General features: G+C 43.6%; 1 protein-coding gene and 1 pseudogene across 3 annotated transcripts in view; one reads left to right on the forward strand and one right to left on the reverse strand.

Annotated features, from left to right (window-relative positions):
* Positions 1-247: 247 nt before the first annotated feature.
* Positions 248-27,020, reverse strand: part of Lrpl1 (LDL receptor related protein like 1) — a 49,186-nt gene continuing 22,413 nt past the window's right edge. The window contains exons 14-33 of one of the 3 annotated variants that reach the window (XM_039095034.2): positions 24,706-25,017; positions 23,170-23,397; positions 21,231-21,413; positions 20,511-20,726; positions 18,206-18,444; positions 15,027-15,156; positions 14,676-14,863; positions 13,706-13,892; positions 12,609-12,827; positions 12,010-12,193; positions 10,453-10,654; positions 10,202-10,366; positions 9,670-9,870; positions 7,962-8,511; positions 7,493-7,618; positions 5,320-5,430; positions 2,987-3,223; positions 2,163-2,640; positions 715-814; positions 248-328 (exon numbers count right to left, since the gene is read on the reverse strand). In XM_039095034.2, coding sequence (XP_038950962.1) covers positions 299-328; positions 715-814; positions 2,163-2,640; positions 2,987-3,223; positions 5,320-5,430; positions 7,493-7,618; positions 7,962-8,511; positions 9,670-9,870; positions 10,202-10,366; positions 10,453-10,654; positions 12,010-12,193; positions 12,609-12,827; positions 13,706-13,892; positions 14,676-14,863; positions 15,027-15,156; positions 18,206-18,444; positions 20,511-20,726; positions 21,231-21,413; positions 23,170-23,397; positions 24,706-25,017 — 4,286 coding nt within the window. In that variant the 3' untranslated portion in view covers positions 248-298. The other 2 variants (XM_008771306.4, XM_039095035.2) reach the window with 2 other exon arrangements.
* Positions 15,559-17,005, forward strand: Tufm-ps1 (Tu translation elongation factor, mitochondrial, pseudogene 1; annotated as a pseudogene).

The following is a 27,020-nucleotide window of genomic DNA, read 5'->3' on the forward strand; positions in this document are numbered from 1 at the left end:
CTCACCGTATCTAAGAAGCTGCAGTTTCCTAAACTCCACTATGTTACCAGGTGACCGTCTCTAATTTCTTTTTTTTTTTTTTCAGGGCTGGGGACCGAACCCAGGGCCTTGCGCTTGCTAGGCAAGCGCTCTACCACTGAGCTAAATCCCCAACCCCGACCGTCTCTAATTTAAGAAGGAATCAGTTGAAGAAGTAATCAGTATTTACCACAAACTGTTAGGAAAGTTAAGACATCATACAAGGGAGTAGACAAGCAGCATTTATTTAAATGTTTCAGCTCATTTTTTTTTAATGAGGTCATTCAGTTTGTAAGGAGGTTAAGGATTCCTGTGGGAGAGAGTTGAAGTTAGAGAACATAACACTGTCTTTGTACAAACCAAGAAAATCCATTGGTGGAACTTAAGGACGTTAGTAGAGTTCATGGGGATTGGGTACCTGAGTTTTGGGGGGTAACTCTAATCCTAACAGCAGCCCACCCTACTCCCAATATCATTAGCCCCGTGTGCATGCTACTGAAATGTCTAGGCCACTATTTCATGCATGTTTTATTTTAATTCGCCAAATCAGAGCTAATGACCAAAGACTGTGTAAGCAAAAGTTTAATATAAGTTACAGCCTCATTCACCCAGCTTAGATGTTTCACAATCACTTTTTAATAGCCTATCCCGCCACCCCTTTTCCTCAGATAAACCTCCCCGGCTCCTGCGGCTTACCTGCTCATCATAGACTTCGTTGACAAAAGTCTCACTCTTCATTAGATTTTCTTCCTCTTGGTTATTTTCTTTATCATAGTCCAAATTTTTTGATGATGTTCTATAACCAAAGAAAACAATGTCAAAAGGAACCAAGATTAAAATATGATTACAGTGGGGGGGGGATGCCTCGGTTCTTAAGAACATTCATTTCCTGCTCTTGCAGAGAACCTGAATTCAGTTTCCAGTACCCACATGGAGACTCAAAGCTGCCTGGAGCTCTAGTTCCAGGGGTCCAATGGCCTCTTCTGGCCTTTGAAGGCATTGTACATACATAGCAGACATGTATAATGTATACATTCTAGGCAAACACTCATGCTATATATATATATATTTGTTACTGGGAAAATATAGTATTGTTTCTCCACTCAAGAAAACTCAGGGACCAGTCAATGAGAAACAACTTCAAGGACAGGTAAGGGGCAGTGGGACACAAGTAAAGTCAGAAAGCAGGACAACATGGCAGAAGGACCAAGAGTAAACCAGTTATGCATTAACCAGCCTTTGCTTGGACAGGTTGATACTCCTGCCCTTTCTTCAGTCTGTGCATGGAAGACAGAACAGCAAGGCAGCTCCGAAAGCAGCAGAACCCTTTATAATTCCTCATCTGACAGCGGCCTAAGGCTCCCTCTCAGCACGTCCATCACCTCCTTCAGACACGCCCCCCACTCTCTCTCCTGTAATGGCAGGAGTTCCATTTGACTGTCGTTTGTTCCTTTAATGACCTTCTTGCCCTTGGATAAAACTCAGTGTCGATTCTTTACATTCTTCCTGAATTTCACCTCTGAGTGTGGGTTAAGCTGTGCCCCATTGATGCCCCCAAATTAATGAAATATAGGCGGTGATGGTAGGGTCTCCAAGGAGGCAATGACGTGAGTCCAAAACAAGAACCTCACAACAACAGGACTGTCTCCCTAAGAAGAGGGCATGCGGACACAAAGGAGCAGGAAGACATTGTGAAGGGGAAAGAAGGTGCCCACCAGTCAGGGAGAGGAACATCGAATCAGAACAATCTGCTAAGGCTTCTCGAGAGCATGCATTCGTGTTGCCTGTGACAGCCAGTCTGGCATCCTGGCAAATTAGTAACCTCCGAACAAACATGCCTGCAGTCTGAGGTGCTGACCTATCACGTCAAAGATGGGGAATCTCCTCACTTTCATTCCTTAAAGCAGATTTTACCCTAGCAATGTCTCGCCCCTGCCCCCACCCCCACACACACTGTATCACGTCCCTTGGGTCTCAAGGAGATCAATCCAATTACGATTACTCCCGGTTGTTTAACAAGTGCCTCAGCCAAATTATTCCTCAGAAAATGAATTCTTAGAATGGACTTAAAGCTTCAACCCTACTCATCTTAAGATGAGTGACTGAAATGCAACTCTCAGGCGAAGACACGCATAGTCACTCACCTCTTGAATTTACGTTCTCTTCTGGAATGTAGGAACAGCCCCAAAACTGCCAGGGTAGCTGAAACAGCAATGACTCCGCCCAGGGCTATGTAGCCAGTGGCAGGGCCACGGGCTGCTTCTTGGCAGAACTCTCCACCATACTCGACCAGGCAGCGGCATTTTCTCAACTTTCCTTCCATTATGCAGATCCCATTCCCGTTGCAAAAGTCCTGGCTACAGGGCCTGTGTGTCGCTGTCCGTAAGTCCTTGGATTGAACAGTTTCCGCTCTTCCCTTGGTTTCTGGAACCTTGCTCTCTGATGCAGGCATTTGAGTGGTTAGTGTTGTCTTGACAGGATGTCTCATTTCTTCTCGTCCCAGATATACATCCGTGGTAGACTCAGTAGCCTGGGAAAGTTCGAAAGCTTCTGGTATCAACCTTTTCCAAGCTTCTGGCTTCTTAAGTATTGATGTGGAATGGAGTTCACCTGGATTTAAACCTACAAAGGCCAAGACAGATGGAATCATTTGCCCAACCTCCTTCTGCTGTGCTGTGGTTACTAGTCATTCTATTTAAGCTAATGATATCAAGACCTGTTCAAACAACTGTCCAGCTTCTTACAATTCACTCTCATGCTCTCTGTCCTAAAACCAAAGGCATTTCCAGAGGGACACATAACAATTTATATGCTCAAAAAATAGGGATTTTACATTGTCCAGTAACAAAAACCAGTGCTAACATGGCAGTGACATATAGGATAAATACTTAAGGAGCAGTATTGAATTGGGTACTTCCAAAAGTCATGCACACTGAGGCACAATGGGTGCTGGGTAGGAGGTACTCACAGTCCACTTCATCAGAGCCATCCAGACAGTCAACATGACCATTGCAAATTTGCTCCTTGGAAATGCACCTTTGACCATCCTTACAGCATTGCAACGTCGGAGGGCACTGGACAGCTTCCACACAGGTGTGGCCCTCAACCAAGCAGTACCCACGGGGACACCGGCAAGTCCTGCCCTCGGGATTTGGTAAACAGATATGACTGCATCCTCCATTGTCTTTTGAACAGCTGTTGTTACCTGCACATCACCCCCATTCCCAAGCCAAAAATATATTAAGTGAGATTAGGAGAGATCTGGGGGAGTTTTCTAAAGCTTTTAATAAATACATTAACAGCATATGACACAGGTGCTTCCAACAAATTAGATTGCTCTTCAATTTGATTCCTTTTAGTTAATTATGCTCTGAGTAATGGATAGATCTTCATAGTTCAGTGTGACTTCAAACACCTAACAAGGGCCCACCTTAAGAAAAATTGAGGGGATCTCCTAATCATTCAAGACTACATTGTGGCATGCTTCGCTTGAATGACAGAGCCACAACGTCCTTGGAAATAAAACTACTGTTAGTTGAAACCATGGAAACTGTGAGGTTTGTCATCCCTTTTATAATCTGATTAAGAGAGCTATTTCTCATTTAGGATCATTCGTCAAGGTTTAATGGTAAACTTGTAATGAGGTCTTAACTTCATGAGACACTTCAGACACTGTATCATAGAGTTACATGTGGTGCAGACAAACTTACACAAAAGATGAAAAGCTGACTGCCATAGTTCTAGGAACTAAGCAAGTTCTTAGTGAAACCAGTGTAACCATTTATCACTTGGCAGAAGTCTAAATTTATGTCCCCACCAAGCCAAGACTCTAGTGGTATCCACATGATTAGCACACTTTCATAGAGGTTTGGCTGTCACAAAAAAAAAAAAAAAAAAGGATAGCATTCTCTTAAGACTTGCCACATTTGACTGTCCCCAAGTTGATGGTTTGAGGCTCAATTGACATCAAAAGTACAGAGGATGGAGGGATAGAACAATCACTAGCTCCACTTCGGAGTTCGAGTGTGCGCGTGTTGCTAAAGATTCTACCTGAAGTGCCTTGTGTAGTAGATAAGAGCTATATCTCAAAGCTGTCCCTCCCTGTCCCCTTTGCTTCAAAGACATGATCTCAATAAGTAACAGGCCTGCTCCAACCACCAGGTGTCTCTCAAGTCTCGAGTGGGTGTTTTGCTTATAACATGAGCAAGGTGTCTGTGTATGCGCTTCTTGTGCTTTTTCTTTGGCCCTTTTTTTCTATGTTTGTTCATTTTTATCCTATTATTTTGCTTTTACTTTATTTTTATTACTATTTTTTAGATGCTTGTTTGTATTTGAATGGGGGTGAATGTGGGTGGGTGGGGAAGTGGGGAGGATCTAGGAGGAGTTGGGGGAGGAAGAACAACAATAAGAATATACTGTATGAAAAAAATATATGCTCAATAATAAAAACGAAAGAGGCAAGTGAGAGGAGGAGGCTTGCCCAGTGGTAACGTTCAGGCACTATGCTCACAGGAGCTGGAATAGATCACAGACACAATCATGCACAGAACAACAATGCCCCAAAAGGAGAGAAAACACTACAGCAACTGCTGAAAGCCAGTCTAGAAGGTGCATAAAGAAAAAAAATTAAATAAAATTTAAAAGGACAAAACTGAAAGTAGAACTCGGATTCTATAGTGGAGATCTTTAGGGCCTCTCAAAGGTCTCTGTGGTCCATTCTAACCCCAGTATTGAACGGTGCTGGAAATAGAAGAAATATGGCTTGGTGGGAAGTATCTAGACATGGGAGGCACATCCCTGAAGAGGACTACAGACTCCAGTCTCTTCCTCCTTTGCTCTGCAGACAGGGGGAGAACAGATTTTCTCTGCCATATGCTCCTGTAATAATGTGTTGCCTTTTCCATAGACCCCAAAACAAGGAGGCACATTCATAGACTGAAACCTGCAAAAACAATGAGTCAGAAAGAACCTTCCCTCGGCAGAAGCCAGCTGTCTCTGGTATGTGTTATAGTAATAGCATGAACAGCTAGCATCATGTCTGCCAACTCCCAGCCCAGTGGATTCACCACAGCCACATTTGGTACGCTAATAAAGGCAATGGTGTCAATGGTGAGCCTGACCCAGACTGTGAGGAACTAAATATAGACAAGAGCATTGTGCAGCCCAGTATGAATTTTAGACAGGGATATTTTAACATAGGGGGAAACACAAAGACAGTCCAAGGAGCGGGTAGAGTGGAGTGTCCCCTTCATGCACTCAGTAGATTGCAATGTCATCTCAAGTCACTGGACTTGTACTTACCCCGTTGACTAAGGACACTATACACTTTTAAGTCTACAATCTTCTGGTCCACTTGGAACCACTGGTTTTCTGAGACTTGTGCTTTGTTGTACCAAACTCTGGTGATCTGAGCTGAAACAAAAGCCAGTGAGTAACTGTTAGCAGAAATAAAATCCACGGCAGAACCATTTCCCAGGCAAAGGCTTGCATTCGGTAGGAACATTTCGACTCATTCATGTGGTCAAATGAAGCAAAAGGATTTTTTTCAGAAGAGTATGTATTTTTTCTGAGTTTTATTGCAGGAAAGAAGTTCTGAGAGAACTTTCTAAAATGACAAACTCCCAACCATAACAAAGTCACATATTATCTGTGTGTGTCATAATCCAGCACTAGGGAGTCTAAGACAGGAAGATTGTGAATTGGGGGCTAGCCTGGACTACAGAGTTAGATATTGCCTCAAAAAAAATCAACAAACAAACACACAAAAATAAAGTCAATTTTACGTGTCAAAAATTATAGCTAGAGCAATAATAGAGTTGAACTAGACAATTAAAACATGTGGCACTTAAATGCAGTCCATGTGGTTAATGAAGACTATCTCAAAATTTATTAGAGCATATCTCTGGAAATGGCTCATTTGTGAGAGTCGTAAGGAATCCTAAAGTGAGCGGAAAGGGACACATACCACAGATCCTCTGGGGGTAGTGCCTGACTGATAGCTATTTGGAAATTTAAGGAGGCAGGTTTAACTTGTTCATGTTTCCTTAAATCTAGATACTCACTAGGAGTTTATTCATAGGAATCTAGCATAGATGAACTAATGTACTAGAACACAGTGACTTTGAACAATGAATATCCTATAAATGCTACCCTAGAGTCCGGAATAAAACTCTTTGTGCATCAGGAAAGCAGAAGCAGGAGTGTGTTGGGGACGGTGGGGATCGGTAGATTGGGACTGGGGCTTTGGGAGAGGCTGAAAGGGTTTGACTAAGAAGAAACTGTCACAATAAACACGTACAAAAATGTCATAGTGGGCCCTGGGTTTGGTCCCCAGCTCCGAAAAAAAGAACCAAAAAAAAAAAAAATGTCATAGTGAAACCCATTTCTTTGTATGTGAGCACGCAAAGTAGAGGTACATATAAAAGAGCCTGCAAATTAGTAAAGGTACTTTAAAATGAAAATAGAAAGAGTGTTGTATAATCCACTTAGTACCTCATGGTTCCTTTGTCAACTAAAGACATGTATTGTCATTTCTTGATGAGCTGGAATGGTAACTAAGAGTGGCCACCTATGGGGCTGGGGATTTAGCTCAGTGGTAGAGCGCTTACCTAGGAAGCACAAGGCCCTGGGTTCAGTTCCCAGCTCCGAAAAAAAGAACCAAAAAAAAAAAAAAGAGTGGCCACCTAGTCCTAACTCGGGCCCTGCTCCCTCTGCAGTAGGGTTGCCCTAAGGTCCATGTTTAAAGACTTGGTGTCCAGCTTGGGAATAAGGCAAAGGAGGTTAGACTTTTAGGCCCCTGGCCTTCCTCTTTCCCTGTCTTTACTTTTTGTCTCCATGGGGGAACTGGATTTTCTACCACGTGATCCACCAAGATATACTTCTTCACCAGAGATTCAAGTGCAATTGGAACAAGTGGTCTGAAACCCAAGGACCTGAGTCCAAACCAGACTTTCCTCCTCACAAATTGGTAAGTTGGTTGCCACGGGTGTTTTGTCACAGTGACAGATTAATAACATGGCAGGAAGGAGCATCCTATGAAACACAGAAATTTCAGGACCTAAGTATTTTCATATAGAGCGGTGGTTCTCAACCTGTGGATAGTGACCTTTTGGAGGTCACATATTAGATATTGTGCATATCCGATATTACATTATGATTCATCACAGTGGCAAAAATACAGTTATGGAGTAGCAACAAAAATAATTTATGGTTAAGGGTCACTATAACGTGAGGAACTATATTAAAGCGTCACAACATTAGGAAGGTTCAGGGCCACTGATACAGAGAATAACCGAGTAAGTAAAAGGCCCTCCAGGTCTCAGACGCATCATTCCACATCCTCTGTAGTCTAGGGAAGTCAGTCATTCTTCTAAGAGAAAGACACTGCTAGGCACGGTGCTGAGCAGAAGCAGATATAGTTTGGATCACAAGAGTAAGTTCAGACCACAGTTCAGTCTATGCAATGGAGACCTACCATCATCAACCGTTGTCCACAACATCATGTCTTGACCACATGCAAAGAGGTGAAGACCCTTAAGTCCTTGGTGGTCTACTCTGTATCTTGAGCCATCGAGTTGAATACTTTGTATAAGTCCCTGCCCTGGGAAGAGATGGTCAGTTAATTTCACTTAGTCTGAATAGCTATACTATATCCTGAAGTGTGTTATGTCTTATCCCAGTTTCAGGATGATACTGTTTACTGTTTGGGACCTGAAATTGGTTCTCTGTCATTTACCTCTCCATAGCAGCGATTCACAATGATTTGTTTATAATACATATGTACACACATACATACATATGTAGCATATATGATGTGATACATGTGTGTGTGTGTGTGTACACGATGAGCAGGTGTGTAATCATGTGTTTACATGTGAGTGCAGGCATGCTTGTGTGTAGGCTCTGTGAGATTCATATTTAAGGTGTAGATATTAATTGCTTACCAGTATCTGCCCAGTATACTCGGGTCCCTGAATCTGAGAGAGCCAGACCCACAGGGACTGGGGATTTCAGCCATAGCACTTTTCTCTGGCTGCCATCCATAGAGGCACATTCGATGCTGGAGCCATGTCTCCCGGCATCCTGCAAACCCAAGTCTGCCAAGCACATGACTGCGGTAGGTGGGTGGAGGACAATAGACGATGGGCGGTAAAGGTTTTCACTGAGCAAAACAATGGGATACTGGCCATTGGAGAAAGCAACGTTGATGTAGGGATTCTCAGTGTCGATCCAGTATATATTCCCACTCATCCAGTCCAAGGCAAAGTCTATCACTGTCCCCCTCACAGAGATGACTCTCTGCCATGACAGTATCCCTCGTTCTCTCAGCCTCAGTAGCCTGATGTCACTGGTGTTCAGCTCTGACAGGTAGAGGGCCTTTTCCTGGACAAGATAATCCACTGATGCCAGCTGCTTGACACTGGTAAAGGGAAGTGTTCTGTGTTCTGGCACAGTTGTTTGTGATGGAGTAGTCTTAAGATTTCTCAGATAGATCTATGGGGAGAAATTAGGTAGATGACAGTGATCAAGTCTACTAGGATCTTCTAATATGATATTGGTGCTAGGAGTCTTAAATTAATAATCTCAGTCATTTTATATTCTGAAAGCAGAAAGCGGTTGATTTGTTCCTTTTCCTGGAGCCTCTAGCACTGAGACTTCCTGAAATCCATGTGTCTTAGTCAGGGTTAATATTGCTGGGATGAAACCATGACTAAAAGCAAGTTGGGGAGAAAAGAGTTTATTTGGATTATGCTCTTAAATCACACTTTATCATCAAAAGCAGTCAAGACAGGAACTCAAACAGGGTGGAAACCTGATGCACAGACCATGGATGAGTACTACTTACTGGTTTGCTCTGTTTTCTAATAAAACCCAAGACCATCATCCCAGAGATGGTACCACCCACAAAAGGCTGGGCCCATCCCCATCAATCACTAATTAAGAAAATGCCCTACAGCTGGAATTTTTTGTCAATTGAGGCTCCCACTTTTCAGATAGCTAGCTTATGTCAGCTTAAAGCTGGCTATTGCACCATCTATTTTGACAATATAAGGCCTTTCTCTTTAAACAATACTCATTAATTAATATCACACTGGCAACTGAAGGTAATCTTCAACCCCCAAATTTGTACCATTGTTTTACAATGCCAAGAATTGACAATTCGTCTGGGCGGGGACTTGCATGATTGTACGTTTAGCCCCTGTTAATTTAAAACATGATCCCTTTCCAAATGAGATTCCTCCTGGGGTAGAATGCAGGTAGCTGCTTAGATCACAACTAATCTGAATCCTCATAATTCCTATGGGTAATCCCCATAATTCTGTTGGGTAAACAGAGGCAAACATGGTCTCTACTTCCTAACTTCACCACATCCGGTGTGCTAAGGATGTCTTAAAGGAATTTAAGTGCATATCACTTTCATTTAAGCATTTTAAGAAATCTTATGTTGGTTAGCATAGCCCTTTTCAAATCAAGATGTTTTGCATCACAAGAATAATGTATAATGAATGCGAAATCATAAGTTGTGTTTTAAGAATTTTTCAAGGGAAGGGGCCTCCACCATTTACAGCTAGATGTGGAGAAGTCTAACACCCAGTCAGAAACAGAACACAGACCAAGCTTAGGCATGTCAGGAAAGCTCTAGAACAGTACCTGGGTGAGAACAGTGGGCAATACCAGGAACACAAACCCAGACTCCTGGAGAGACACACAAGTGATTCCATCATCTGCCAGCAGGAGGCCAACTGGACAACGGCAGCTTCCCTTGGCTTGTGGGCTCAGAAGGCACAAGTGAGAACATCCTATGTCCAGACAAGGACTAGAAGACCTGGGCTGGAGGACTTCATGCATTATCTGAAAGAAAAGAGCTGGACGTGGCTAAGTGCTAAATCCTTTCACATAGAATTTTAACCAATCCTCTCTCCTCCCCTTTCTTCCTTCTTTCTCTCCTCCCTCCCACCTTCCACCTTTCTTCCCATCTCTCTTTTTCTGTGTGCTGAGGACTGAACACAGGGCCTCATGACTGCTTAACATGCACCACTCTACCTCAGAGCTACAGTGTCAGCCCCAAGCATGCTCTTAATCTCTGCAGATGGTGCCACTAAACTTGGTGATTTGGGATAGCTCGTAGACATAGCCTTTTCTAAGAGGACCAGGGAGACATTTTAAAGAGTACTCCACTTACTTTGAGTCCAAAGGGCTGTCCCGAACGCTTGATGAGGACAGCCCTGTCCTTGCCTGTCATCTTCTCCACAGACTGTATTGTTCTTGTCTGAAGGTCAGACCAGAAGACTTTATCTTCAAACACAGCGACTGAAAAGGGGCTCTGGATTTGTGTTAGCTGCATCATCTACAATGGAGAGGTGAGCTCTCTGGGTGAGTTTTACACAAGACCCATGATACTTCAGCTGATCCTAATGTCAAAAGGACACTTACACGAATGCCACTACCATCTAGGTTGACAGAGCCAATGCAGTGAAATTTCTCATCGGACCAGAATATCTTCCAACTTAACTGGTCAAGAGCTATGCTGGTTGGTCGGCCAAGGCCTTGATTGACAAGTATCTTTCGGCTGTTTCCGTCCATGCCAGCTTGTTCTATTCGAGGCTCCTCCCCAATTTCAGACCAGTACATCAATCTGTGTGGATAAAAGCCAGCTTTATGGTAGTACACCACCTTGGAGAACCTGTCTATCAATTAACTTCTCAAAATATTGACTTACAAAGATTAAAAAGATTCCAAATGTGTCTAAAAAAAAGTAGCTTAGAATTCAATGCCATTCCAGCAATAAGGGAAAACTACTAAGTTATGACTCAATTAATTTTCCCTCAACTTTTAATTAGTTTCTTAAGTATAATTGTGGAAATATTAAAAGAAAAATTTCTTGAAACTTTTAGGTGTTTGTTTATTGTCATGAATAACCTCAAGAATCTTAGGAGTACAAAGTTCACAGCCTGAAAGTATTCATGGAACTTACCAGTCTTTCTTTAACTAGAGGGCAGGGAGAAATAAATAAATAAATAAAGAAAGAAAGAAAGAAAGAAAGAAGGAAAAGAGAGAAAGAATAAAGAAAAGAAAGGAGAGAAAGAAAAGAAGGAAGGAAGAAAAGAGAGAAATAAGAAAGAAAAGAAAGAAGGAAAGAAAAGAAGGAAGAAAAAAGAGAAGAAAGAAAAGAAAGAAGGAGAGAAAGAGGAAAGGAGAGAGAAAAAGGGAGAAATTTAAAAATTGGCTAAAATAGCTTTTAAAATTGTCATGGGTGGTTGTGTAGGTGAAACCCCATTACTGCCTATGGCTGACAAATGCAGCAGACGCTGCTGTTAGTTTCCCGGAGCCATGTAAGAAAAAGAAAGGCTGTCAAGTGCGGGTCACCATTGGGACCGATTTCCCGTGTCTTTTCCTTGTATTTGTTACTCATATAGCCATCCCAGTGACAGGATGGGGCGTTAACTTGATTTGTGTGCTTTGGGCTGGAGGGTTGTCAATGGGAAAATTTCTTGCCTGACAATGTGAGTTCAGTTCTTGGAAACCAAATGCTGGGAAGGGAGAACCAGATCCCACAAGCTATTCTGTGATTTCCACACACGTGCCATGATGCTGGAACATGTGTGCACAAGCATGCATGCACACATCTGTGCTAATTTTTAAATTTTTTAAAAATTTTTATAATTTTACCTTTTTAGAAAGAAAAGACTGTAAGTGGAATCATTCAAGCTTAACTCGAATCTGGATGGTCATAAATGAACTCTCCTTAACTTCTCTCCTTATGTTCTAGGAGTCCACTTTTTTGCCTTAGAAACCACTACTTGACCACAATGTGATTTGCACTTTGAACTTTTCCCAAAGTTTGGGTTGATACCAATCAGCATTAGATCTAAAAGCAGACATGGTTTTAAGTCACTCGTTCTGGACTGGGCTAACACAAGCACCAAAGTAGAACTCGGGAGGAATAATAAGCTTGAAGTTCTTGACCAAGAGTTCTGATGCCCGACTCACCCATTTAAGGGATCCAAAGCCAAAGACTGGGGCTGAATCAGGTCATCATCCAAGACAACTGTGTACTCAGGTTTTCCTTTCCCAACAGCAGTTAACTGAATTGCCAAAATCTGGCCAGCTCTCCCATCAGTCCAGTAGAGATTTCTTCCAATCCAGTCAACCCCTATACAGTCTGGCTTTATCCCTAAAGAAAGGATATCAAATGTGGGGTACCATATTCAATAGGTATGCTTATGCTAAACTGTTACTCCAGTAGGCTTAAGCCAAAAGGTCTAAACTTGGATGCCATATTCATTCATTTTCCAACTGCTATAGGCATATCCAACACAGGAAACTATTAATATGTCCCAAAATACTATTGTAGAGGAAGGTCATCATTAAAGCAGTGGTCGATCACTCAGAGCTTGGGAGAACCCATGTCCACTGAGATGACAATGGGTGTGTCCTTCTATTTCTTACTAACCAGCAAGCCTTGAACTCTTTCTATTGAAGAGATAGAACCCAACCCGGGTTTACATTAGTTGCCCCCCCCCCATCATGTTGTTTGTGTTCTGTGTTATGTTACATGGATTTAGTAAGAGCTTCTCAGAGGTGTATACCTTGCACCACCATCCCATCTTTCTTCGTGGCCATACTTGTCCACCTTATACTTTCTGCATTGGGACCGGCCCAGAAGATTTTCTGATCCACTAAGTCATAGTCCACAGAGTAAATAACCCGGTTCTTGTCTACAGTTGCCAGGATATCTTCTTTTAAGCTTCTCAGTCCATAAAGAAATAGGTTAAACTCAATCGAAACAAGCAGGATTGGCTCAGCACCTGCCCAAGAGAAATGGCTTTCAATGTGACCATGAAGGAGTTTGTATAGTGAAGATCAGCACAGGCTAAATGAAAGAATATGACACAGTATGGGGCCTTGGGCTTGTTGTCCCACAGGCTGGGCTGCCAATTAGCTCACATGGAAGAAGTGTTTTATAACAATGATCACAATAATAACTACATCATAAAGGTATATAGTATGCAACAATTATTAGCTTAAATAAAAAGTAGCATCTTTTTTTAGTTTCTTATTTAGTGGACCAAATAGTGAGTTTCACTGTGACATTGTATTAGACACATCCGTGTACCTTGCTCGCATCCACTCCCTCCCTCTACTACCATTTCCCATAATGTTGGTCCACTTCCTTTCTTCAAGTAGTCCCAGTTCTGTTTTCATGCCCCATGGGCATGTGCACACATTCCACAGATAAGAGAAAATATGACATTTTATCTTTCTTCCTTCTATTACCCTCTCTTATTTCCCCTCCCTTTCATCCTTTGTCCCACCCATAGTCCCCCTTTAACTTTCATGCCATGCATCTATTCATATTTAAATCTAGATTCCACCTAGAAGACAAACATTTGTCTTCTTGGGTCTGGCTTATTTCACTTAACACAATCTCCAGTTTCACTCATTTTCCTGTGTGTGACATAGTTTCACTTTTTCTTTATGGCTAGGTAAATTCCATTTTGTATATACATGACATTTTTCTTTATCTACACATTTGTTGATAGACATTAGGGTGGTTGGGAGTGAAATATTGGGGCGGATGGGTAGGAAAGAAATGTTTGATAAGTAGGGTTGACCCATAGCAACAGAGTTAGGGGTTCAAAGCTCATGATCCATGATTTAGAAGAGAGTCCCAGCTCCAGGTTACCTGTTGCCTTACAAGTGTGGCCATCAGAGCCCAGCAAGTAGCCAGGGTGACAGGCACAGATGTATGAGCCCTCAGTATTGATACAGGTCTGACTGCAAGGTTGACCAGATGGCTGCTGGCACTCATTTACATCCCGACAGATTTGCCCATTGCTCTCCAGCTCAAAGCCTGGGGCACAAGCACATACCTGAAAGAGAAGAAAAGCCATCAGCATATTCTGAAGACAGAACAGCATTGACAAAAGGGTTTTGATCTTCATATGAGATTTGCATGGTGATACATTCCATTTTGACAGCTAAAACAGCTTTCCTCTGAATAGTCCCTTCTCTTTGCCTCATCAATCTTGCTGTGTCCCTTACACCCTTCTATCCATCAATGGACAAGAGTAACAATGGCTAGGTTCAGTTCAGGACATCAGAGCCTCTGCTGCATCCATAAGAGGAAAAGCACACGAAGCTATCTGAATTGGCCATCTGCCAGTGGAGATCTGGTGTGACCAAATATCAGAGCACTTTATTTCACTCGACTATGAGAAGAAGAGAGTTCCTGGCATGCTGCTGAGGGCTGAGTAATGATGCCTTAATATAGCCAGTCTTCAAACTAAGAGCAGGGCAGGTTCCAAATATCTACATGGAAGAAAACTTCCCACTGCCATTTTCCTGACCTGCCCAGAAATTTGGACCTTAACACCATGCAGCATTCCTCCCACAGCTCACAGCAGAGATGAGAAGAGGCACAGCAGTCATTTTCATGACTGTACAAGGAGATACAATATATGGGAGAAGTTAAACAGGCCTTAGGAGCTAGGAAGGCTCAGGTACTGGAGAGGCACTCAAGACAGTTCTACTATGTTTATATCTTTGAGATCAAGGTGCCGTCTGGGACAACCTGAATGAGTGTGCTCACTACTGATTTTTCTCAGAGAATGTAGGTGGCTGAGAGAGAACAAACAGTAGCTTCAGCAACTCACCGACCCAGTTGGGGACTGGTAGCAAGAGTGGTAACATAGTTCGGGGCTGCACATTGATGAGGAACACTCCCCACCCTCATCTGAACCATCTGCACAGTCCTCTCGCCCGTCACACACCATGCTGAAGCTGAGGCAGGCACCAGTAGTAGCACACTGGAACTCGGAATCCTGGCACCTCTGTGGAGCACCTGTTGGAGAGGGGATGGCTTTCTACCAGAGGTTTACAATCCATCCCAGCATCCCTCCTCTACAAGGCTCTTTCATGTAAAACGAAGACACATCCAATGCGAAAAGAGGGTTCTGTGGCATTTGCCCTCACTTTCTGCCTCAGTGAGGATGCCCTGCACTTACATCCAGCCTCATCACTGCCATCTCTGCAGTCACTCTGTCCGTCACAGTGCCAGAAGTCAGGCACACACTGGTCTCCACTGCCACAAGCCCACTGCCTTGGGCCACATGAGATCACCTTGAGGCCACAATCCTGAGGAAACAGTGACAATCAGTGGCCTCTGGTCCATCTAAGGAAGGAGTTTGCAAAGTTAGGCAAGACCCTGGGTTAGGAGACTACTTTTAAGTGCCTTCTGTAGGGATGTCAAAGGGGACAAATTATGTCTCTTTTAGTAGATGGATATGTGGCCTACCCTTAAGAGTAGTGTGTTTCCATAGTAAGACTACCTTGAAGAAAACTAAAATTTCACTTGTAAGTGGTTATCAATTGGAGTTAGCTTCTGGGTTGGAGATTGGGGAATATGCCCCCTTCTCCTTTCAGCTCTAGGACACCAACTGGTGCAAACATGTGCAGGGCCTGTGCATGCTGCCTCAGTCTCTGTGAATTCATAGGTGCTTCCTCCCTGTTGTGTTTAGAAGACCTTATTTCATTGTCATGAACAAAAGCACAAGGGAGGAACACTGGCTTCCTAGTACTTTGTCTGGGTCCCTGAGTACTACCACAACCACAATTGCCACCCTACTGCAAGTGACACCTGGTTTCAGTACTCTTGGCACCAGCTTGACTCTCTTGACTGGCTAAAGGTCCCAGAATCACCCTTCTTGTGCTACCCACTGTCACTGGAGATCAGGAAAACCCATGTGCATGGCAAACTCCATGTGAATGTGGGTACCACTCGATGTGGACCACCATGAGGTTATCTTGACACCATGAATATTCTAGCAGAGGGAAGTAGGCTAGTTCAAAAAATATAAGAAGATAGATAATGCCCCAGAGGAGCTAGCTCAGGGTATTGCCATCAGCAAACCTTCTGAGGAGTTATATAGCCCACTGTCCACACAGACTGACTGTCCTGGTCATGCAGTTATGTTAAGAGTAAGGTCACAGACCCTTTCCCCCTACATGGTGGCATCATGGTGGTGGCAGCTAATGACAGCCTCATGCCCCAGATTGGAGAACACTCATTTCTATGGGCTAAAGACTGGAGTAGAGCATGTTGTGGTATGTGTGGACAAGACAGACACTGCCCAGGATTGGGAGATGGTTAAACTAGCAGCATTGAAGATCCAGGGGCTGCTTGCTGAGTTTGACTATTAAGGAGAGAAGATTCCAGTCATCATGGGCTCTGTTCTCTATGCCCCTGAGCATCATGATTCTAAACGAGGCGTGAAGTAGGTGCAGGACTGCTGGATGCTGTGAACACTGATATTCCAGTACCCACACCACACCTGGAAAACCCATTTCTGACACCAGTAGAATGAAGTTACTCTATTTTAGCCATGGGACAGTAGTGACAGGTACAACAGAGTATGACATGTTGAAGATGAAAGATATGTGAATTGCTGGGATATAAGAAGAACATTTGCCTTGTGGTGATGAACCTTGGGACATTCTACAAGAACCTAGAGAAGCTGAGGCAGGGAGATAATCCTGAGTGCTCTGGTCTGAATCATGAGAATCTGAGGCATGGTCATGGTCAATCCAGGCTTCATTCAGCCTTAACAGAAGGTTGAAGCTAAGATTTATTCCTCATCAAGGAGAATGATGGCTTCCACAAGCTCTTTGTGTCTCGTTTCATGCCTGGCATGTTCTCTCTGTCTTGGGACATGGCCTTCTATGTGATCTTACCTCCAGGGAAGGAACTTGTCATGCCTGGAGAGGACCTAAGTGAGGCTTAGCCTCATCTTCTGGCAGACCATGATTTTAGAGAAAGTCAGCGTTTCACCTTGAAGGATGGCAACAAGACCATTAGTGCTGACTTTGTCCCTTATACACCTGCCATGACTGAGGCATGCCAACCTCAAATGGATCTGAATCTGAACTCCTGCTCAGATTCTTGAAGTTACTGGGCTGCCCTGTATTTCCTCCTGTGCAAGCAAGCTGCAGCCACACTGAGTATAACTCAGGCTATCTCTGTGTAAGAAGTGGCCTGCCAGGTAAGATATGCAAATAAACTCTTGTGAATAAACAAAAAATAAATAAAGAGCAAGAGAATGACCAATTGGGAAGTCTTCATTTCATCTGGATAACAGAAACAAAGGAATCTAATCTAGAAATCAACTTAGAACTCTTTCTTCCACAATGAATACATGCTCCAGCAAATTAAAGTTGACAGTATCTTTTGCATTTACTCTGACTTGAGTATTTACAGAGGAGGGGCCATCTATGTATCTGCTCATCCCCAAAGCCCTTTAAACCAGTGGTCGTGACCCTTTTGGGGGTTAAATGACCCTGTCACAGACCTCAGAAAACATGGATGATTTATGTTATGATTAATAACAGCAGCAAAATTACAATTATGAAGTAGCAACAGAAACAATTTTATGTTTGGGGGTCACTACAACATGAAGAAATATATTAAAGGGTCACAGCATTAGGAAGGCTGACAACTGCTTCTTTAGGCATATTCCTAGCTGTTGAACACTACAGACAACAGTTTGAGCATCTGGGATGCATCGTGAACAGTTCTGAGCTCCAGGAAGCTTCCTGGTAACAATCGAAAGGACCTGAGGACAAATATGTCCATTTCCAGAGCTCAGCGTTTGATAGGCTACTCAGCCATGGTGGTCATGTTCTAATCTTTAGAGCCCTCCTACAACACAAATGCCTCTTAAAAGTTGGGCTTTCTGTAGTCTTTTGGTAACACGCTGATGCAGCAGCCATGGGTGACTTCTCTGCCTTTATATTTTCCTGAATTTCCCAACAGAAAGCATGGGTTACTGTGGTGACTGAGAACTACAGTTAGCAATCTTGCTTATCAGTAGATTCAAAAATATTTTTGTAGATCGAATCTTTAAAACCACGCATGCACAGATCGTTACTGCTCTCTGTCGCTGCTCCCTAAGCAATACCATGTGGCAACTATTTCCTCAATGTGAACACTGCATTAGTTGATTTAAGTAACTTAGAGAAGATTTGATGTGTGAGAGAATAGCGGTCCATTACAAAGACTAGGCCATGCCCTAGGGAAGACTTGAGCATCCACAGATTCTGGCTCCCTGGAAAGATCTAACAACTGACTCCCCTTGGCTACTCAGAGGCAATGGTCTCTCCTCGTATTTCTGAAGGAGAAGTATGCTACCTTCTCGTCGGCTCCATCTTCACAGTCCACATCATGGTCACATATCCACTCTGCCAGCACACACTCTCCACTCTTCGGGCACTTCATCTCCCCTTCTGGGCACTGTAGGGACCAGGAAACGGGGCAGCCTTCTTCATCTGAATGGTCCAGGCAGTCTCGGTTCCCATCACAATGCAGAGAAGAAGACACGCACTGGCCGCTCTCACATTGGAATTCAGTGGAACTGCATTTTTCATGAACTGAGAAAGGTAACACTTTGGGTAAGGGCTCGGGCAACTCTGAGGCAACTTGGTGAGAAGAAAAACGCTCCGGGGACTCTCTTGAGTTCTGCTGTCACTGCGGGAACCGGCCTCATCAGGCAGGAAAGAAAACTCAGTTAAACGTTACTCTAAAACGTATAAATCACCTGCCCCAGTCCTGCCTTGGTCCTAGAAAATTCAGGCTGAGGGACAGGAACGGGAGAACCTACATACAGATTGGGCGTGGGCAGAGTGAAGACCCTCCTCACAAAGCTTGGTGCATCAGCAATAAGAGAAATTCTCTCCCAACATCCAAAATGTTCTGTAACATTTGCATGCACCTTGGTGTGTACTGTAATCACCAGTACAATTTCCATGCTGCTGGGTTCGATGCCTACAGACAGAAGGTTAGCCCCAGAAAGGATGTGAACAGGTCTCAAAGGTACATTTCATCTAGAATTCAAGTTCCTTTGAGTATCTCGTTCTTCTGCATTGTCCAGCTGCTGTCACAGCCCTGCCTACTCGGTCTGTTCCACAGCCAAACACGCCTAAGCCCCACCCTGCTCTTCCCACTTTAATCCCTACAAGTTTCTCCTTGACAGCAGTCTCTCAAGGTGATGTAAGTCTTTGAACCATGTCATTAGAAAGAGAAATCAAGACTCCGTAGCCCATAACATTAAAGGGGAAAGTATCAAGACCCCCGTAAGTGAGAAGATGGCCCGGCAGGTGAAAAAGGGCTGGGACCAAATGTAAAACATTCAGGAAAGTAGATCATTAAAGTAGTAACAAAAAAGTAATTTTGGAAACTAGACTAGTCTTTCCCCTAATGGAAATATTCTTGTGATGGGAAGAGGAGGATATGGTAGGACACTCAAGTTGCCTCTAGCTCTGACCCTTTACCATCAAACTTCCATAGTAAATATAGCACTGTGTGTGTGTGTGTGTGTGTGTGTGTATGTGTGTGTGTGTGTGTGTGTGTGTGCGTGCGCGCGGGCCTGCGCACGCACGCATGCATGCTCCCAACTGGGATAAACAGGTGACACTAAGCCCTTTGTGTCAACCCTCACTCTGTTATCAGACATTCTTGTTGTGGTCTACTTAGAACTATAATTTTCACATTCTTATACTCTTGGTGAATTTACTATTCCAGTAACCTCAGCACAATAAAAGTGCTGTCATATGTCCCCAGAACAAGACCGTGCTGTGGCAAAGGGATGGTGGCATACACCTTTAATGTAGGCATTTCGAAGGCAGAGATCTGGGGATCTATGTGAGTGCAAGGCCATCTGGTGTTTGTAGCATGTTCCAGACAGCCAGGGCTACAGAGTGAACTCTGTCTCAAAACCAAAAAGTAACCACCACCACCACACTGCAAAGTTTGTGATAAATCTCATGAAGCAAATGGTTATACCATGTGTACCCAGGACTACATAGTGAAAATCTGTCTTAAACACAAAAACCACCACCACCACCACCACCACCACCACCACCACCACCACCACCACCACCCCCGCACAAAGGCTGTGGTAGGTCTTATTAAGCAAATTATTATATTATATAGGATTGTTAATAAGTCAACAGTATGGAGGCATCTTTAATAATGCTACAAAAACAGTTTAGTGATGTATTTATTTGTGGGATGGTAAAGGTGCCCTGATCAGAGCTTCAAAGTATGTATGTATGTGTGTGTGTATGTATGTATGTATATGTGTATTTAGTTCTCAAGAACAATGGTTCAGTACTTGCTCAATGGTAATTTTTTTGGTTATCATTCAGAGCACTGTTGTAGAACATAATTTCTAAAAGGAAGATAAATCAACTATAAATCAGTTGGAAGTATTCCTAGGGCCAGACGTCCTGGGTCAGCACATAGAATAGCATGTCTCTTTTGTCCAAGAGGACCTCTGTGGATTCTAGGTCAGGCAGGACTATACAGTGAAACTCAGAACACTGCTTTTGATAATCACACACACACACACACACACACACACACACACACACACACACACACGTACTCGCACACATACATGCGTACATCTTCGTCTTGAGAGGCTCGTGGAACTTACGGCATCCTTGTTCATCTCTTCTGTCCAAACAGTCTGGCTTCCCATCACATCTCCAACTCTTAGGGATACAGCGGGTCTTGTTGTCACAGCGCAGTGAGCAGTCATCAGCAGGCCTCCAGCAGCCCAACTCATCAGACCCATCGGAGCAATGCTCAGCCCCATCACAGTGATATCGCTCCTCTATGCACCCGCTTCCATCCAGACACTGGAAGACGCCTAAAGTGGAGAAGGTCCAAGACTGAAATTGGTCAGGAGGAAGATTTTAAATGAGATGAACTTTCTGCGTTCCAGAGTCTGAGGGCTAAAGAGAGTGCATCCCACATATCTGAGTTCTAATGTCTAGAACATACAAGGCAGCTTAATAACATGCTCAGGTCAATTACATTATTAACCTGAACCAAGCCATTTAAATCATTGCTTTGACAGCTTGCTAAATGATTACCAACTCTTACAGTGGGCCATTTAGGTCGCTCTGTGGACCAGCCTATAAGAAGGCAAATATTGAAACAGTTAGCAAATTTAAGGATGCAAACAGGCAACAAACACAGACAAATGGATGAAGTGTGATTGTGTCCTTAGGGAGTCCACATTCCAACAGATAATGACATGCAAACTTGCCCAGAGGAAGTTGGGAGGTCAGATTTATAAACATGCTCTGGGAATTCCTGTCATCGACCTTAAGATTACCCTAGCAAAAGGCCCGCCGTCAGGATTACCAACCTGGTTGATGGCAGACCCGAAAACAGTTTTTTTCATCTGAGCCATCCTGACAGTCATCCTCACCATTGCAGAGGGACTCCCTGGGAATGCATCCCTTCCCATCCTGGCAGGGGACAGAGGACCGGGCACAGAGAACAGGAGGAAGGGAAGGGGCAGTGGGCACTGGTTCCTTATGCCCAGGATCTAGAGCAAACAATATCACTTCAGCAAATCAGTCCAGGAGGGCCCAACAGTAGGGCACATTCCCACTGTCCCCCTCCCTCAGAAAGCCACATCAGGGCTGAGTATCTGCATGGCTCTACCTTACAAAAGCCAGTGAAAGCACCAGGTCTTAGGGATGATTAGATGAGTTACATAGACCCTCATCCACTGGCTTTGAATTTGGGCAAGTTCTTTCTCCTTCCTGAGCTATCTGATGCTCTGTTTGCATCAGAGAATCGAAAGCAAGCACGACTGTGGGCAGCATCGCCGACTGTCAATCACAGACTGCACATAGGTGCTGCATAAGAGCATCACTGAGCTGAGAACGTCTTGCCACGCAGTTGTTACAACCGACTGCTGTGAACAGAGCAACTGCTCTTACTTGGCGTAGCTGTACTATCAGTCTGCATCTGGGTTTGCGTGAGTACATTCTGGAGCAGCAACGCAGCAACGATACCACACAGTTTAACGTTTCTCAGAATGTGTCCCTAACAGGACTCAATGCACTACAGTCCTCCTGGCTCCCCAGCATGGGATGAGAGCCAGCATAAGCTAGGCACTCCTTTGTTGAGTTGCATGAATTACACCACCACAAGTTATATTTGCCAGCAACTGTGTGTTAGAAATCAGAATAGGATTTAAGGCAGGAAGCTTAACTATTTGTATAACCTCAAGAACAAATCCTCAGACCTGATGCTTTTTAATTCCTAAGATCAATGTAAAGCAAGCAGTGAGTCAAAAGTCCTTGTGTGTCACAGAAGAGGAGATGGGACTGGATACAGAGAAGAAATGGTTCCATCCCTCTGGTGTCCATTGTGCTTTGAGATGCCCAGCTGTTACTACCGAGGAAGGTTCTGAAACCTGATGCAGAAACTCCTTTTTCTCTTCCTCACGACCTAAGATTGGGTGTGCTTGGTCCTGCTGAAGGATTCTATGAAAAGACAACATATAAACCTGTTCACCTTGACCCAACTCCAGCAAATGGAAGAACGCAACTTTCCCTGGAACGTGGTGAGCACGAACGCTTAAACTCCAGAAAGCTCCAAAATATAAAACTTTCCAAGTCTGACATGATGTCATAAAGGAAAGCTGGAGACTCTACTTCCCACTTCAAAGGCAGGCGCACTGAGACTGTTGTAGGAAATGACCTTCACCTTGTGTGCATAAAGTATGTACAAATTATCAGGAATCTCGCGCTTACACTTGGGTTTCATCCATCAGAGATTTCACTATACATCGTAAAAAGACTCTGAAGCCTAAAATAGAGGTCCAAAAACTTGAAACACTCTTGGTCCTAAATATTTTGGATAAAGGCTATTCAGCTTGTATCACAACCTTGGAGGTGTCCCACAGAAGGTCCCCTACACAACGTCCCTGCTATGTGTCTCAGGAAAGAATACATTGTTTGGTAAATCAGTTTGGGAACAGTTTAGAACCAGTTATGCTCATACACAGACTGAGCCTTGAATACACTAACAGGAACGAGTTTTCTTTCCCCAAGGGGCTAGGGCAGGCACATCTCTCTGAGAACTGCTAAGACTTATGGTCATTTTGACTGGCTAATTCTCTTAGCAACTTTGAAATATGTGTTCATCCTTAAACTCCCATAATAGGAACAGTATGAACAAGTTAGGGAAGGGGATGGCTAGGCTGAGAAGATGGTGGTAATGTAAAAGTTGGGGACCCAGGATTTTTACCCTAAAACATATGGAAGATGGACCCACAAGGAAAGACTTGCCTGGCACTGGAGAATCCGAAACCTCCTGGTTCTCCACCAAGATGATCATTTTCTTTATGTGTGTCTCCTTCATTGTGGAGAAGGGCTCCAGCGTCTTCCTGTTCCACAGCACAAGAGTTGCCTTGTCTGCAGTCACCAGGTAAGGTGCATGGGCCACCAGAAGCACATCGCTCCAGGATGTGTTCAACGAGCGTGTTCGGTTCTTTAATAGACTGAGACTGTGCAACCCTAGGGAAGAACCAAGATTGCTCTGTGACCTAGAGCAAGGTGGGATGCATGGGCCCCGATGTGATGGAGGTCTGAAGACCCAAAACTCCGAAGGAGAGCATTCCCCTCCTTGCAAGTGTCACAGCCTTTAGGACAGTGGGGAATCTTAGTTCTGACATGTAGGGACAGTGGCTGTGGCTTCACTGTCTCAATGTGTATTGTGTTTGGTTAGTTTTTTTTTTTTTTTTAAATTAACCTGCCACGAGCCAGAATCATCTGGGGAAAGGGGAACTTTAATTGAAAACTCCCTCCATTAGATTGGCCCGTAGGCCAGCCTTGGGGTACTTTCTTGATTACAACTATGCAGGAGGCCCCAGACCATTGTGGGTGGTACCATCCCTGGGCAGGTGGTCCTAGGTTATATAGGAAAACCAGCTTAGAAAGCCAGGAGCAGTGGGCCAGTAAACCACACTCTTTCATGGCTTCCGACAGATGTAGCTCCCTGCCTCCATGTTTCTGCCCTAAGTTTCTGCCCTGACTTCTCTTCCTTCATGATGGACTACAAGTTGAAGGGTTAGGTAAACCTTTTCTTCCCCAAATTGCTTTTGGTCACAGTGTTTTATCACCGCAATAGAAAAGTATCACATGCTGAAAAATCATAGCTATCAGAGTGTTGGCACCAGGCCGTGAGGTAAGAAGATCACAGTTGAGGAAAGATCAGAATCACCACACAGTTACAGCTCACACTGATACCAACATCTAACCACAGCCCTGGCTCCTCCTCCTTTGCCTCTGTTATTTCTAGCTGTGAAAGGAAAAACATTTAAAATAGAAATTTTGGAAAAACAACCATGTGCATTTTTTGAAGCTCTCTAAGTCTATTATTTCTGAAAGTGCTCTAAGTTTTTAAATTACTAAACCAGAGTGTCAGATAAGAGATGGGTTTGAAGTGCCTTGCATTTACTGTCAAATTTCAAGTCAAAGTCTTTGTTTAAGCAGTGCTCAGAATAAGTAGGATGGCTAGAAAAAAGGTTTTGAATATTCTCTATACAAAAGTAACAGTACATGCATGAAGTGACGAATACACTAATTACTATAATTTGACCATTACACATAATATGTGGGTGTCAAAATATCATTATTTAACCCACACGGGTGTGCAACTATTTTGTGTCCATTTAAAACAAAAAATTTTCACCATAACCCAAAACAAAAAAAATTTAAAGTTAAAGGGAATGACTAGAAGAAGCATTATGCTAAAATAAAGATTTGGCATGTGTCCTCAGGTTCCCTCCTCCCCCGTGGTACTGTATGTTACACAGTACTTACCAAGCCCTTTGGTGGTACAGAGGATGCTAGCAGACCCAAGGTCCAAAGCCATCCGAGTGTCTGCTGCCCAGGTGCCTCTCCAAACTTCCTGTCTGTTTTTGCCATCGAGGGTCATGCTTTGTAGAGGCTTCCCACTCTCCACCCAGTACAGCGCCCTTCTGGGCCAATCAAGAAGCAGTTGCAGTATAATGTTTCGAGTGCTGTAGAGAATGTATGACTCAGCACCAGGCATACTGGTCTTGTGAATGGTACCTCGGTCACAGGGTACCCAGAACAGGTTCCCGGTGGCTATGTCCACATTAGCTGAACAGACTGTAGGAGGAACAGAGGCCACATTGGAAAAGGCTTCTAGGTATACTCATGTACTGGCTCTAATGGGTCAAGCGTAGGAGATCGACCCCCTCGAGCAGACACTTCTTTGTATCACGAGCCTCATAATGCCTAGTCTACTTCCAGCAGCTTGTCACTTGAGCTCCACTGGTCCTCACAGCCACCTGGAAAGATCTACTGCATCTTAGGGAGGTGGCCAAGTGGCCTCCATTTGCATGCAGGCCTGTAACGTCAACGTTATGTTCCTCTTCTCCTGGGTCAATTTACAAATCTATCAATTATACTTCAAGGGGCTAGAGCTGAAATTGCTTTAGGAAAACTAGGACAAATGACATTACTTCAGAAAAGATGGAAAGTCACCAAGAGCTCACTGGGAGTGAGAAAATCTAGGATGAGAGGGCGCAGGTATGATAAGGTCCAGGTTCATAAAAATCATGGGTATTTTGATGGTTTGAATAGAAATGCTACTGCCCCCCTCCCAGGCTCGTAGGAAGTGTCACTGTTAAGAGGTGTGGCCTTGTTGGAGTAGACGTGTCACTGGGGGTTGCTTTGACATTTCAGATGTTCAAGCCAGGCTCAGAGTCATTCTTTATTCCTACTACCTATAGATCAGGATATAGAACCCTCAGCTCCTTCTGCAGCACCATGTCTGCCTGTGGGCCACCATGCTCTGCCAGGATGATAATAGACGAAGCCTCTGGACTCTAAGCTAGCACCAGTTAAATTTCTTCCTTTATAAGAGTTGCCATGGTCATGGTATCTCTTCATAGCAGTAGAAACCCTGACTAAGACGGGCATCCTTTCTCAGATGCAAACAATTGCGTTAGGTGCTAACTCCAAGCTCTCCACTCCTACTCAGGCTCAGAGAGCTAGTGTACAGCTGGAACAAGCTGGGATTCAGCTACTGTGGGATGTGGTCTGCCATTCAATTCTGAGCAATATCAAGCTAGAAGGTCAGAATGCCTTCCTCAAAATCCTGTGTCTATGCTTCAGTGTCCTCAAGTGCATTATGAGAGGGTTTCTCTCATGAGCTTGTCACAAGCTTAATTAAAATAGGCAAAAATCTTAAAATAGTCTCTGCTGTTTTACAAGTTACTGAACCTGATCACAAAGCTCACAATAGCCAACCATCAGGAACTCAGCTATTGATTTACTAAAAATGATACTCAACTAATATAGTCTTAATTGTTTTATTACTATTTACTATTACTGGCTTAGGATTCCTTATTGTGAAACTGACTGTGGTTCTGAATTTGGAATTCTTTCTGGATGTTTTTGCACAGGGCCTTGAGAAGGGGACTCCAGTCTAAACCCAATATTCATCTTCGTTTCCCGTATACCTTATACCTATGGCCTCAAAGTAGTTTTAGAAAACGCTACCTGCATCTGACTAGAGGAGAACAGATATGGAATTTCCCACTGAAACCATTGAGATTTTGGTATTTTGGACTTTGTAGTTTCAAATTAACACTGCATAAACTGTATCGCACTCTTGTTTACTTTAAGTCAATCATTCCCGGGTGCTGGACATGGTGCCACACATGCTTTCCAAATCCGTTTTAACCATGTAACATGGTATCTTGGAAGCTAGCTTTGCAGGGGCATTTACACCCTGAAAGTTGTCAGCACAGCTCATGGGAGAGGACTTATTTGAGGGTTACTTGTTTGTATGTTTTGTTCCTTAGACCTAGATTGGTAAGTAAATTGCCTTTGGGTCAAATATAGTCCACCGCCTTTTTATGTGGATAACCTTTTAAGAAATATAGTTAATACTCCATACATTCTATAAGGCTATTTTCATGTTACAATAACGAATAGCCACCAAGCACAGTGGTTACTCTTTGGCCTTTCATACAAAGTTTGTGACCCCTTAGTTGTTACTTAAGAGAAGCGAGATGGCTTAGTGGGTAAGGATGCTTGCCACCAAGTCCTATAACCCGAGTTCAATCCCTGGAACCCACATGGTGGGAGCAGATAATTGATTC

This window comes from Rattus norvegicus, chromosome 16, assembly GCF_036323735.1.
Source record: "Rattus norvegicus strain BN/NHsdMcwi chromosome 16, GRCr8, whole genome shotgun sequence".
Lineage (NCBI taxonomy): Eukaryota > Metazoa > Chordata > Mammalia > Rodentia > Muridae > Rattus > Rattus norvegicus.